At 31.9% G+C, this 15,599-nt stretch overlaps 2 protein-coding genes across 2 annotated transcripts in view; one reads left to right on the forward strand and one right to left on the reverse strand.

Annotated features, from left to right (window-relative positions):
- LOC117182292 overlaps positions 1-6,789 on the reverse strand; it is an 8,566-nt gene extending 1,777 nt beyond the window's left edge. Inside the window, exons 1-3 of the mRNA XM_033375422.1 lie at positions 6,542-6,789; positions 5,912-6,148; positions 4,581-5,795 (exon numbers count right to left, since the gene is read on the reverse strand). Of these exons, the coding sequence (XP_033231313.1) occupies positions 4,581-5,795; positions 5,912-6,148; positions 6,542-6,637 (1,548 nt within the window). The 5' untranslated portion in view covers positions 6,638-6,789. The remainder of the gene's footprint in view (positions 1-4,580; positions 5,796-5,911; positions 6,149-6,541) is intronic.
- Positions 6,790-6,899: 110 nt separating this feature from the next.
- LOC117182291 (myb-like protein X) overlaps positions 6,900-15,599 on the forward strand; it is a 19,877-nt gene continuing 11,177 nt past the window's right edge. The window contains exons 1-3 of the mRNA XM_033375421.1: positions 6,900-7,083; positions 8,133-8,316; positions 8,707-8,912. Coding sequence (XP_033231312.1) covers positions 7,035-7,083; positions 8,133-8,316; positions 8,707-8,912 — 439 coding nt within the window. The 5' untranslated portion in view covers positions 6,900-7,034. The remainder of the gene's footprint in view (positions 7,084-8,132; positions 8,317-8,706; positions 8,913-15,599) is intronic.

Here is a 15,599-nt window from a genome sequence, read left to right on the forward strand (position 1 = left end):
GAGGGAGCTCTTCTTAATATTTTGACACCAAAATCATGTCGATACACCTTACCGACTGCGAGTAAAGCCACCCACGCTTTAACTTGACAGACTGTACAAACTTAAATATTGTTAGAAAACATGTTTAACTTTCATTTTGTTTTCAAAATGTTATCAAAAACATTAAAAAATCATGTTGAAGATATGCTATTTATATCATAGCATGATACTTGAAAAAATGACGTTCAAAACAATTTTTGCAATACCCTACAGTGAACAATACCTTCTAGAGTGAAGTCTCTTCTATTTCATCCGCCTTGAAACGAACGGATTTGGTTATTTCCACGCCGGTGGGGCCCCCCACCTCTAACGCGACCATGAATTTTTTTTTCAAGCAACGCTCGTTGGATGTTCCAACCTTGTATCTATTATGGCGCTGTGTAAGCAACTTTTTTAACTGTGAATGTGTCGAAGAGCGCCGGTCTCTTTGAAATCAACAAATACTATCAATAATGATACAGATAAATACACTCGAGTGTATACACACTTTGAGTGTTGTAATTCGTAGTAGGCTGCGACTCTTGTCTCGGTAAGGCGCAGTACGCGGGTACTCACATGCAGATATAGCGCAATACTATGCATTCCAATTGGAAACAGTTCAGGTAGCCCTGATTTGCGCAGTTGAAAGTCGCGGGCCCTTAGAACTTCTGCGCATTATGCATGTCAGTGTTTTTGTTGACGTACGACAATTTGCCAACTAAAAATCAACATAAAAGAATAAAAAAACGACTCAAATATTTCGTGGAATGAGTTTTCTAGCATGATGTCCCGCGACGACATTCTGGGCTAGGTGGAAGTACCAGCCATCAGGAACGTTAGTTCATGGTTCTGTAACTGTACACGACTTTTTGGAGAAGATATTCTAAATGTAAAAGTAAGTCATAAATATCTGAATGGTAATCTTTTCAAATATTCATAAATTTCTGATTTACTTTTACGTTTTGAATATTTTCTAGAAAAAGTTGTCTCTATTCCGATGACGTCATGCTAAAATATTAAATTTAAACCATCGAGGGCTTCCCGCTTTTCGGGCCTCTTTTTTAATTGTTCAGCCACTGACGAGAAGGATAACGTGCAGGGACCATGGTGAGGGGTGCCGGAACTACGCCAATGGAAATGACCGTGTACGGAGGAGGTGCAGTATGGGAAACGGGAAATAGGTGAGACTTAACTGCTGTTTGAAATTGTTCAACTTGAAACAATATTGAAAATTTCAAACTTTAATTTGTGCAGCTATTAAGGTGTTCAATTTCGAACTGAACTTTTTTTTAACATTTGAATTTGCAAAGATTTAAATTACGAAAATTTCAACTGTTATGTTTTCTACTTTTAAAAATTAAATTTGTTTGAAATATACAAAGGGTTAAAAATGGTTAAATTTGAAATATTATAGAAAATAATCTAATTTAACAAGCCTCCGTACAAAATTATTCAGTCTTTAACGTTATGAATTAAAGATTTTTTAACCATTAAGGCCTTGATTTCTAAATTGAATAATTTAAAGAATTGTATTCCACTCAAAAGTGAAAGAGACTTTACAATTAGTTTTTAAATTTTAGAAATTTAAAATCAGAAGTGTAAAATGTACAATTTCTTGTTGGAATTTGTCTGAATTTACATTGAATTCTCGGAATTTTTTTCATTCGTTTGAATTATCTCGAATTTGACTTGAATTCTGTTGAATGTGCCTTGGATTCTTTGACTCTTTGAAATTTGTTTCAATTCTTTTGAATTTAAATTAACTAGATGTTTTTTGTAGATAAACTGGACGTCTTTTTAGAATTAACCCTAGAACCCACCTATTATTTTTTTCGCCTTCGTTTTGTAATAAGAAAGAGAATGGTGTATGGTAAAGTCAAATTTATTGAACACACATTGGTGAAAGAATGGTTTGAAGGGGAAACAGTGTCAAAAGCATGCGAAGATGAATGTTTTTAAACAAATATTCTGAATTTTTTCTCAATCAACGGATGTCAACGTTTGAAACAGCATTTTAAAGAGGACATTTTGGACTATCGGGAAAAGATTATAAGCTGCGTGTTCTTTAAAAACATGTATAACTACAATGGATAACAAAAGTATCCCACGCCGTAATAATTTGTTTGCTGGTCGCAGATATACACTCACTAATGCATCAACCCACGTGACCCAACTCTCAGACGTTAACTCTGAACTTTGGATAGAGTTCCGACTCAAAATAAGGGTCTGCTAGCTCAAGGGAAGAGATTGCATTTTTCATGAAATAAATTTGTACCCAAGTGTATGGTTCTAGGGTTAATATACATATAATTTACTTATTTCGAAATATTTTGAATTTATGAAATTCATTATTTTTTTTTAAATTTCCATGGAATTATCATTGAAGTCTTTTGAATTTTTTAAATTTTATTAAAGTCTTCGCAATTCACTGGGTGGCCATTTTAATCGAAGAAAAAAGTTCCCGGTCGTTTCACGGTTTTTTCCCTGTTCGCAAACATTTTGCACTGTCAACGAAATTTAAAAAATCGAACTCTATTCTAAACATTTTTCCATTTAAAGCAATAAACAATAAACAGCAAATTAAATTTACACGTATGAAATGGAAGGTACTAATACCTTTCAATTGACATTTTTTTAATGAAATGCAGATAAACTCTAAAATTTAGAACTTTTATCAATTATAGAGTTCAAAGATTCAAATTAAATTCCAAAAATATAAATCCCCGTTAACACTTTCAATACTCTAAATGAAAGAATCAAGCAATCAACTTTAAAAAATTTTCAAATTATATTTTTTAAAGAAATTTTAAGCTAGACAAATTGAAAAATTAAAAATAATTTTTTTTTAATTAACAATTTTTTAAACAAGAAGTTAAAATATTTTTATTTTAAATAGTTTAAGCATCATCCAAAAACTTAGAAAATTTATTTCACAATATTGAGAACATAGAAGTTTTAAAAATATCAAAATTAAATTTAGAACTTGAAATTATTTCAAATCATTTACACGAAATTTGTGACCCGATAAAATTCGGCTCTTCGTACCGAAATGTTGGTGCAAATACCTACAGCCGAATTTAAAATAAAATGCATATTTTGGCAGATTTCAACCAACAAATTTAGAAACTTTTTAAGAAATGTAAAAGGCTTAAAAAGAACAAACGCATTTTCTTAAGATTCCTAGGAAAATTGAAAATGATTTTTCAATTTGAAAAATTATTCTAACAGAAATTTAAACAGATTTTAAAAGATTTCCAAAATGATTAAAACAGAACCTGGCAGATTTTAAGGATTTTAAAAAAAATTTGCAGCATTTTCCAAAAGTTGTAGAAAAAATTCAGTTAATTTTAAAATGTATTTAGAAGTTCTGAACAAAAATGTTAGCACACTTCTTTTGAATTACTACGATAAAAACGTAACGATAAAAGTTGAAAAGCTCTTCGAAATTCTACAGATTCAAAGCTTTCTATGCAAACAATTCAGTTTCTAATTGTTTACTTTTACATATGTTTGTGTTAAATTTACTCGTCTTAAATGAACAGTGAAATTTGTAACGGCTAAGAAAGCTAATAAAAATAATATATTGATAAATTTATTTATTCAATTTAATATAAAAAATAATATAAAGGAAGACCTTAAACTTCGAATTAAAAATATTTTATTCATGAATCAGTAAAATTGTTATTTAAAAATAAAATTATCGGAATAAATGATATTATATTAATTTCAATTCGCATTAAGACTTTCGAATTCAAACAGTTACAATCTGGAAATTCTCAAATTTTGAACGGATTTAGAATCGTTTTGTCAAATCAAATATTGTTCAGTTTTTTATACTTTAATCATTTACAAAACTGCTGAAATCAACCTGGGGCAAATTTTTCTCCTGAAAATTCGTAAAATTCGCAGTCAAGGAATAAATTCACTGTCGTTTCCCGGTCCAGCGGCCACCCTGAAATCACCTCAATTTTTTTCAATTCTCCTTGAATCCTCTAATTTTTCTCGAGTTTACCATGGATTCTTTTGAATTCAATTTTAATTTTTTAAATTTGAATTGAAATCTCTTGAATTATTTTTTAATTCATCTCTAATTTTTGAAATTCTTTTGACATCTCTTCAACTTACATTGAAGTCTTTTGAATTCTTTGAACATTTGAAATTTGTTTGAAATATCTTGAATTAACCTTGAAATCTGTCAAATTCTTATAATTTTTTAAACTCGTTGGAATTCATCTAGAATTGTTAAAAATTTTGTAATTCATTTGAATTCTCATGAATTTACCATGAATTCTTCTCAATTCTCATCAATTCTTTGATTTTTTCATTCCCTTGAATTTAAATTAATAAGAAGTTGAATTTTTGTGAAACAACTGTTCTTTTTTTAATGAATGAATTGAATTCTTTTGAAGGCTTTGGTATTTTCTTTGAATCCTTTTGAAACCTGCTTAATACAGACTTAATGCTTGAATTCTAGTGTAGGTAAAAATTTCTACTAGTAAACCCCTTAAAGTGAACTAAGTATCGAAACAAAAATATGAAATATAAAACTCTAAAAGTCTCACCATTGCCGTCATGTCACTTTCCACGCGAAGAAATATTGGAAACCTCCTGTTAGTGCAATACTGAGTGAACAAAATCTTGTCTTCACTCGTGAATGTATAAGCCCAGCCAATTGGAAGAGGATTTCGTTTCAAATCACACAATAATTGATCCTTGTCATAATTTTCCGTCTCCATTCTAGGAGGTAAAGATGGAGATATAACTTTTTGAACAGTTTTGGATGAAGGAGATAACATAGCTTTTCCAGTAGGAGTAACGTTTGTCATCCCAGAAATTGCAGGCACTTGTAAACACTCACTTAGTGAAGTCCCTTCAGTGACTCCAGAAACTGCAGCTATTTGACCAACCGAATTACCAGGAGTTACTATAGGAGCCGTCGAAACGGTAGTCTCTTTTCTGATTCCAGGCGCTGGAGTGATTTTAGCAACCGAGTTGCCAGAATTTACTTTTGTAACTAGAGGGATTGTCCTAACTAGTGGAACTTGCGAACCACAAGGGACTTTCGTAACAGGAATAATGGGATGTGGAATTATAGGTTTCGAACAAACTGTGGTGACGGGAATAAATTTCGTAACTGGAGAACCACTTTGAAGAGACGTGACATGAGTTATTATCGGAACTCTCATCGCAGGAGAACTTTTATTTGTCATTGAAAGGGGCGTAACTGAAGGAGAAATGGAAGAGATAGAAGACGATGGAGAAAAAGGAATGACTTGGGCACCTGCAGGAACAACAAAAACTTTGTTCCTTCCAGACTTTATCTGAATCATCTGAGGGGCTTTAGTTTGTACTCCTTGTTGGAATGATTGCAGAATAGGATAGGGCGAAAATTTGATTTCAACCTTCTTGCGAAAATCGGGTCGAATTGGTCTGTTCTTTACCAGAATACTTTTTTCTTTTTCTGGTATTTTATCCTTTTCGGGTTGAATTTCTTTTGATGGTAAATTAATCTCGGGTTCTTGGTTTTTCTCAGTTTCTTGACTTTTCTGAATTACTGGAATCTTCTCAGTCTCTTCCATTTTATCGTTTTCTAGTTCATCTTCTTGAGATTCATCCGTTTGAATACTTTCTTGAGAAATTTCTTCCAGTTTAACTGAAGATATTTCAAATTCAATTTCTTCTGGATTATCTTCCTTATTTTCATTTTTCCACATATCTTCTTTCGGTTCTTCTCTATTTATATTTACTCTTGCCACAGGCAAATTTGTATTCGTTTTCTGTAAATGATAAAAAGTAGAAAATTGCCGTTTCAAATAAAAACATTCGAAATCCTAAGAGAATAAGGAGTATTTAAACAATTTCTAATATAAGCGCTTCAATTTTGAATAAATACCTGATGTTTTTCGCGCCCTAATTCTTCGTGACTTAAAGGGAGAGCCTCGATTTTGAGACCCCATTTTGAAACTGGCAGTCTGAAAATATTCCCATTCGTCTCAAAGCTTTTCTTAATATCCGATTCTCGGAAATGCAAATCGCAAACTTGGTACGTATTCACATTGTTCACATAAAGCTTTAAAATCGGATGTATTTTAGCAATCGCCTCGTTCCATTTTATCCTCAACTCTCGAAGCTGAAAATAAATAATAAATAAAACACAAATAGAAAACTCTTAAAAATAATTGAAAACTGAAAGATTTCATTCTTTCATGGTTTCATCTGAATAAAAACAAAAATATAACCTCAAAAAGAGTTCGAAAATTCCTAGTGCTCTTGGTCAAAAACCGAGAACTCGAGAGGGTAACGAAGAAAAATACCGTCAGCTATCGCAAGTTCAAGAGTTGAAAGAGAATTTACGAGAACGTTCATTTTTAATATTTACTTTTTAGACTTTGTTTTTTTTCTTGAAGCATATTGAAACTGTTTAGATACAACACGTAAATTTTCGTTAGAAAACAAATTCCAAAAAATTATAGGATAAATTAGATTATAACAATTTAATTAGTACGTTTAATACTTTTCTTACCTTTGGTGCGGAAAAATGAGTCCTCTTTTCTAAAAATTCAGGTTCGTATTTAACATTTTCTGTGTTGCACAGTAAACACTTTTTTTCGTTACTCATTGTTAAAATAATAAAGAATCACAAATGAACATTACACTTTCTTACTAAATTTCATTACATATATAATAAACATTTCTTTCTTTTAAATAATACAAAAAGAACTTAAAGTTTTTATCGTTTTTATGAACTCATCACGAAGTTATAAACACTATAAACAAGAATCAGCTGGTAAATTCGACGGCAGCATCACCTAGAGTTTTTCTAAGGAATTGACATTCAAACATTTTCGTCAGTTTTCGGCTATTTTCGTATTCGGCGTCGGCTAGTTTTATATGTATGTGATTACGAGGTTAGAAATCGGTAAAACACGTGTTTCGTTCGCGTCTGATTTTCGTTTAAAATATTTGACTTATTTTATGTATAAAATAGTCGTAATTAATTAAATACGTTTGGCAAAATGCCACGCGCTAAGAAAGCTTCCGAAGATGAAGCAGAATCGAAACCTGGTAAGTTTTTATGCAAAAATTGAATTAATGAATACTGTGAATTTTTGGTTCGGCATTTTGTAACGGACAAAGATAATAATCGAAGGTCACCAGAGGTACAGTTTTCAATACTACATTTCTTTTTTATTGGATTAATGTTAGGAATTGTTTACATTATTTATGGTATATAGATTATTTATTTATGGTGCTTTTACGTTAAGTTATTAATATAATATTTTTTTCATTTATAGTAATCAGAATGTATGGGGTTTTTTATTCACATTGGTTAGAAGGGAACGTGTAATTTTATGTGTTTATTTATTTTGAGAATTCAGAATTAAGTATAAATCATTTAAATTAGAGGAATTCTAATATTTTCTTGTTTTATAACCTAAAACTAATGACAGTTGTTGAAAGATGAATTCAAATAAAGCTTCTGAAAATTAATTGAAACGTTCAATTACGACTTCTAACCTCAAAAGTAATTTTTTGATTGATTTGTGAATAGTTACACTAATTAAACATTTAACATTTAGTTAGGCATTTTCACTTCATCGTCAGCTATAACTTCACTTCGTTGAATTTTGAGGGGAAAACAATGTTCCCAATGCATAGGCAAAACTTTATTTTTGTGTTATCTTCGTAATAAATAATCATTACCATCATTTTATTATGTCATTAAATAGTTCTTGACAAATAAAAACTATTTTTCAAAAACACTTATATCGACAAAAAATAGTTTTCACGAAGATAATAGCAAAATGGGGCAAAAATGGACCGAATCCCATACATTTGGTCCATTTTGATTCCTCTCACTAATCAAGGAAGTCAAGTTGGTGATAGAAGTGAAAATACCTAATTATCTTTCTAATTAACATGAGTTTAAAAAAATCTTAATATTAAAAATATTGTAACCCATACTGACTAAACAAATAAAAATAAAAGCGAGTTCTATAAAAGATATTTTTGATGAATATCTCTATAATAACACTAAATTTAAAGTATATCATGGTCTTCAAGTTATTAATTTTTTTATTAAACTATTATATGTATTTTGTTAAATTCCATAGTTCGCAGAACTCGACAAACATCATCTGTTACTGATTCTCCTGTAAGAAGAAGTACTCGTAATAAACCTCAAGTTGATTCTTCACCAGAACCAATAATCGAAAGTAACAATGTTCCTAAAAGATCTACTCGAAAACGAACACCAACTCCTGATCTGGAGTCATCTCAAACGACCAGAAATTTAAGGTTCGTGCTTAATAATAAATGTTTTACCTTATAAAAAGACCTAAAGTAAGTATTTTAAGTAAGATTATTTTAAGATAAGATTTAAATATATATTTACCATTTTTGAAGCATTTTCTTGATAATGTAAATCAGTTTTAATTATAATTCAAATTCTCATATAAAAAATGGTTTAATTTTTATAAAAGTTAAAATAGTTCATTTGAGTTAGAATTTGCAATTCAATTATAGAATGTATTATATAATGTATAGAATGTATTGTTAAAAACTTATAATTTGAATAGAACAAGTTAAATGTTAGATAATTACAAAAGCTGATGATTAAAAACTGAAATGAAAAAATTATAATCAAAAATGTAGAAGAAATATAATTATAAATTTGTTCGTCTTCAGAAGACGCAACGTCAAATCTGAATCAGAAGCTGCAGCAACTCCACCAGTTGCTAGAGTCACGCGTAGAACTCGAGCATCTTCTGTAGCAGCAGAAACTAGCAAATCTAAGAGTAAAAAATCGACTGGAACTTCTGGAAAGGAACGTCGACGTTTGATTTCCGTTCCCACAGAACCTTCCCTTCTTGAAGAGCAAAGTGATGAGTTTGGTAATTAATACATTTTTCTATTGTCATCAATTTAGAGTATGGAATTTCGTAGATCTTAAATTTTTTTTTTTTGAAATTCCGGAATTAATATGAAATCTTTCAATCTTACACATTTGTAATTTTTTCGATCTCTGTTTCAAAATTTGTAGCCATTTCTAATTTAAAATGGTTAAACTTTACAAACTTGTAAGATTATTCAATTCTCAAAGCATTAATTAGATATTTCACATTTTTAAGAAAGATTGATTGTTTAAAATTATAGAATTAAAAAATGAAAGCCTTTAAATACCACACCGATTATAGATCCACTATATTCAGAATCAAATTGACTATGGCTGGAATTTCGAAAATCAGATAATTTCACATTGAAAGCGCTTCAAGTTTTACAATATTTAATTTAAACATTAACAACTGTCCAGTTTAAAATTGAAATTGTACCATTTCGAACGGTTTCAAATTAAGTTTTCATAGCTGAATCACTTGCAGTGCTTTTTCAATCTTCTCATTTCCCTAATGTAAAATAGTTGAATGTTGAATGTTTTAATTTTAAATAAACTCAGTTTGTTTAAAGAAGTCGAAATAAAATAAAAATGTTCAATTTTGATGGCTTCTACTTTGAGATTGTACATTGTTAAGTGTCTCTTATTTTCAGGTTGTATAATTTTATAAGCTTAGAATGACTACAACATTGAACTTTCGAATTGGTCCGCATTAGATTTTTTAATTTTAAAATTCTTCACAGTGTGGCTGAACCAAGCCTAAATGAAAATTGAATGCCTTTTGGAAAAAGAATATTTTTATATTCAATTAATTTGAAATGTAAACATTCCCTTTAAAAGATACAGTAAATGATGCAAAAAATATTTTTTTTTTTACTAGATCGATCGGGTCTTTTTTTTAAAGTCGATTTCTGCATTTAATTAATTTGAATATTAGAATCAATTAGATCCATAAATGGACATTTATTACATCTCCCGAGGGAAATTTTTGCTTTGCGCTCGGTCTTTCTACTTCAACTTCATTTGTTTCCAGGCATTTGTAAATTAAAGTTCAAATATAATCAGGCAATTGTGAATTGCCGTGTTCTGTGTCACGCGCTTCGCGCTCGATTACAGCCTGTCCAAAGAACATTTTCTAGACTATGTTGAAACCTATTACATGAAATGTATGTTATATTAGCTTCTCTACCACCGGTTGGTACTTTTTATTTATATATTGAAAACTAAAGTATAAATTTGATACTTTTTTGATATTTTAAAGTTTATTCCTTATTTCGTATTAATCTTTATTCGCAGTAATTCGTGGCTGAAAAACAATCAATATTTGCCTTATAAAGCTGGCTAATGAACTTGACCTATATTTTTGTACCCTCAAACGATTATACCCAAGCAAATTTGGATTAGAAAATTCCTTCGAAAGTTATCGTGCCGACAGCCTTGATAGGTCCAAATCCACATGAATCTAACACCTTTCATCATAAATGACGAGAATGTAAAAATTCAATTTTTTCAGCCAAACTATGGATGTTATCCAATAATGATTAAAGACAATGTTGTAGGCCGTTTGAAGACGGGAAAATTTGCTGTTGGGCCTTTCATCCTATTTTGCATTGTTTGACTATAAATTTGAATTTTTAATTTTCTTATGGCTGAACTAGAATGGTTTCATTGGAATGCTTATTTTTTATTTTTCTAGTTTTATTTTTCATGGTTAAAGCCATCAGTATTGACGGTAGAAGGCTGGCTTGCGAACTTGAATTGTATTTTTGCACTACAAAATAGTATACTAAACAGTGGTGTATTCGAGGCCTGGCGATGCCACGCCACTTATTGGTCGCTCAGAAAATGTTTCTAGTTAGTATTGGAAGAGCCATTTGCACAATATTGAGAATTTAATTTTTGAAGACAAAATGTATATCTATAGAACATGGTTGGTGTAAAATTAGTCAAAGACTTTTGTAAGTAAGCAGGTGAAAATGTCAAACTTCAAAAAATAAATAATTTTGAAATTGGTGATCTCAGAATCCGATATTCGAAGTCTACCTTGTTTATTCCTGGCATATGCAAATTGTTTGAAGAAGTTTAAAATTTGAACAGTTTTACTTAAGTAATAATATTATTGCTTGCTAAATTTTGATCTTTGTTATCCAATTTATTTATACATGTAACTGTAAAAAATTGCAGATTTTAAATATATTATCTTTAAAGTGCGCACTGAAAAATTAAAGAATGGTTAAATTTCGTCACTTTGGCCTGTTATGAACAAAGTTAGAAGATCAGTCAAGGTGAGAATGGCGATAGTTTACCATAAAATAGGCTAATGGGCCACTAAAAATAGGCAGGGTAGAACCTTTGCTACCCAAAACTTAATTTCATCATAATTGTGTCCTGAAAGTCCACACTGTATATTAAGAATTTAATTTTAGGAAAGACTGAAACCCACTTCTGGACAACAATAAAGTTATATTTATGCCAATGGGTAGCTTACGCTGTTTGGAACTTCCTGTCTAAAGGAAGTATTTTTTATAGGATTTAACAGTTTGTATTTTATGCTTAATCCCATAATTATTAACGACAACTACGTCTCGGAGTCTGAGTCTCAGGCACTTTAATAATGTTCAATTTCGCAATTAGTGATTTGAGAATAATATATTCAGAATGTTAGATTTTTAAGTTTTAAAGACAAATTGTTTTGGCCTTGGAATCATAACTCTGTCTTAAACTTCGAGTGAGGTCGTGCTTTTGAATTCGATTGTGTTGTCAGAAGTCTGTGCGGTCTTGATAAGGGGGGCTTTCGATTATTTGGCCTTATTCTTTCTCTTTTTTTTGTCGGCTTATTTGTAAGTAAATTGCGTAAGCGCAAGAGCGTTGGCCAGTCGGTCACAGACGGGACCGGGCTGAGATAGTGAGAGAGAGACGGAACGTGAGATTGTGATCCGACGTCGGAGTGCGAGCTTAATTTCTAACTCTTAGTAATAGTGAGGGAAAGATACAGGGAGGGAGAGGGCGTCTTGTCCTTCTGGTAGAGCGAGTGAGATGGTCGACAGGCACCTGGGGTCTTGATGGAGGTGTCGTCCGTGCTTGTTGATCGAGGGTTATAGGTAGAGACGCCTAGAGCAGCGATTCCCAAACTTTTTGTGCAGTTTTCAGGGAGGGGCAGGGCCGCCACCCTAACATTTTTGCCCCTCTACTAGAACCCAAGGGGGATACTTGATTGTCGGTCATGCGGGAGGTTCCATCGTTCACGCAAAAGAATTAGAACCGGTTGAGAAAAATTAAAATGTGTTAAAATGTTAATAAATTGAATTTTAATTAGTTGAATCCATTTCCTAATCTGGTTTTAAGCAAAGAAAAAGAAAGTTGATGAAAATCGGTTAATATCTTCAATGCCAGTTGACAGTTCTTGTAATTTTGCAAGTACTTAAAGATATGCTTAATTACTCGAAATGTTAACCGATTTTCATCAACTTTTTTTTAATTTTCTTAAAATTACATCAGGAAAATAATTCAGATAATTAGAATTGAATTTAGTCATGTCTTTAAGATTTTAGTTATTGAAATACCATTAGATCTCATGACAATGAAAGGGTCCTCATAGTGGAGGGCTGTCCGGCCCCTGGGTGGCTTCCCCCGACCGCGGCCGGGCCGCCGACCGTCGGCACTAGTTTGGGTATCGCTGGCCTAGAGGACCTGGGATGATAGCCGGTATGCCGCCTATCGGAATAGCAAAAAAAAAGGGGGGGGGGGTAAAAGGAGAGAAGGAGAGAGACGCTCGTGAAGAGAGATCGCCTGATGGTCGCAACCGGAATGCCTGGCTGTGTCACGTGAAATAGATGTTGCCTTACTCAGTAATAAAAAGCAATCAGTTACCATGGTAGTTGTAGGATCTATAGTTTATCTCACACCTTCGTTTACACTCAGTAAATTACTTGCTAGTTACAACCGGAATACCAGGCTGTTTGTGCTGCTACCAGGATTTCCTAGCCGCAGACGAACTGCCGATTCTCAGTTCAGTTTAAAATTCTCTTTATTGTTCATAAGTCTTATACAAGGTACAAAAGTTCATTATACATAATAGATTTTTAGGACTCCTATCTTATGATAACGATGTATATTCCTAATTTATTGATAATTAAAAAGTGTTATTGCGTTACTCATTTTCTTTGGTTATTACATTATATAAATTATAATTTCTATGCTCAGGAAAAAATTGCGTAAAAATCTGTTTAATTGTTGTTTTAAATATTAGCGACTACTTAAATAATTTAAACTGTGTACAATCTTACAAACTAATTCCTATTATTGTTACATCTTGGTAGCGTAGCTTACCAGTATTTTTCAGGGTTGTAAGTTTCGACAATTGGTTATCAAAGAAGTCTTTGGTTAGCTTTAAAATTTGTTCGTCGATCAGTAGAATATTGAATTTATTATGTAAGACTTTAATTTTGGTCCCAGGTTTAGCATTGAGGGCCATTCGGAGACATTAGAATCTAGCATAACCTCTAGGTATTTCGCTGCTTTCTTATGCACTATAGTATCATCAAACATTCTAAGTTTCAGAATTAGTCTATCACCATTGTTATGCGAGAATATCACAAAACCTGTCTTGCAGGTATTTACTTTAATCTTTCATCGGTGGAAGTACTCCTCTAATACTGTAATATAATTCTGCAGTCTACTTATTGCTATTCTCTTACATCTAGATGATGTATGAAGGGCAGTATCATCGGCAAATAGCGCAATTTGAACTTTATCTGTTTTTGGAATGTCATTTAAGAAGTATAAAAATAATACAGGTCCCAAAATAGACCCTTGGGGGACCCCTGCTGCTACAGTTCTTTCCTGCGAGGTTTAATCATTTATTTGCACTTGAAAGGTTCTTAATCTTAGATAATTATTTATTATTTTAACTAGATATTGCGGTATTTGATAATCGGTTAGCTTACATATAAGGCCTTTGTGCCACACTGTGTCAAAAGCCTTTTCAATGTCGAGGAAGAGTGAGCATGTACTATGTTTTATATTAAAATTAGTGCTTATAAAGTCTGTGAGGCGAGCTAGCTGCTGGACTGTGGAGTGACTTTTACGGAATCCGAATTGTTCCGGTATTATTTGTTTTTTCTCATTTTCATGCATTTGTAACCTATTCAATAATATTGCTTCAAATGTTTTGCTAAGCGTAGGCAGCAGACTAATTGGCCTATAGCATTGAGGTAGTTTTTTATCTTTCCCTGGTTTGTGTATGGGTAAGATTTTCGCTTTTTTCCACTCCTCGGGAAAGTATCCCCGCTTGAGGCAAGCATTTATAATGTGCGTGATTTGAATAATTGCTTTTCTAGGGAGATATTTTATGATTATATTCTGGATCCCATCCATGCCCGGTGTTTTTTTAGGTTTTGTTTTGTTGATACATTTTTTAATTTCTTTAGGGGTAGCGAGTTTAATATCATTTAAATTATATTCACATGCTAAGATATTCTCATATTTATTCTTTATATCTTCATTATGTTCCTCTTGGCCCATTCCACTAGTTAAGTAATGAATACTTTCAAAATTGTCAGCAATAATTTCAGCCTTTTCCCTGTCTTTAAAAATAACTCCATTTGGGGTTTCCAGGGGGGGTATGAATTTATTATTTCTGCCTTTAAGTATCCGTGTAAGTTTCCATAAAGAATTGTCTTTAGTATTGATTGTAGAAAGTTTGTTTCCCCATTCCCTGTTTTTATGTTCATGAATTTTTTTGTGAATAGTTCTGCAGGCTTCATTAATAATCGATTTAAGACGTTTGTTCCTTGTTTTTTGCTGGATTGAACGGAGATTATTTTTGTGATGAATTTGACAAAGTATGCTATCCGGTAATGTTGCATTATAATTTTTCAAGGATTTTGGTGGTATGTTAAGTTTAATTGCTTTTTGAATTAATTGCGTCATTTCAGTCAGGCAGTTGTCAATAGAATCAGTAAGTTTTTGTAAAGAGTTAATCATTAGATTTTCATTAATATACTTTTTAAAGTTTTTCCAGTCAGCGTTGTTATAATTCAAGATTTTAATGGGTTTAGTATTTAATTTTTCAATTTTCTTTTCATTAACTATCATAAACACAGATTTATGGACCGAGTCGAGTTCATCGAGTGTACTGATGGAGTTAGGTTCTGGTATGTTTTTAAAAAGAGCCAGATCTACAATACTTGGTCGCGCCTTCATATTATGCGGATATAAGGTGAATTCATCTGGGTAGGCTAAATGCAGTGGTTTTGCTTCGATAAAATTTAAGATAGCATTCCTGTTTTTATTGTTATAATAATAATAGTTCCAACAGGTGTGTTTGGCGTTAAGGTCTCCCGCAGCTATGATTTTATTGCTTAAGCTAAATATTTTTTGCAAATCAGACTGTATTATGTTGTTTTTAGGAACGTAAAGGGCGACAATGAGGATATTATTTTCAAGAGCAATGGCATGCGCTTCAATTGTTAGTAGATTATCGATATGAACTTCAATACATGGGATATTATTTTTAACAAAAAGGGATACTTCCCCAAAGGCTCTTTTACTTATTCTATCTTTTTTTGAAAATTTTGAATATATATATATATATAATTAAAAATTTGTCATAAGGACAACCGCAGGATTTCGCCGGGAGCGGGTGCTAATCTGAAAAATTGCACTCGCTTCCAGCGAAATCGCGGTA

This window comes from Belonocnema kinseyi, chromosome 10, assembly GCF_010883055.1.
Source record: "Belonocnema kinseyi isolate 2016_QV_RU_SX_M_011 chromosome 10, B_treatae_v1, whole genome shotgun sequence".
NCBI classification, from domain to species: domain Eukaryota; kingdom Metazoa; phylum Arthropoda; class Insecta; order Hymenoptera; family Cynipidae; genus Belonocnema; species Belonocnema kinseyi.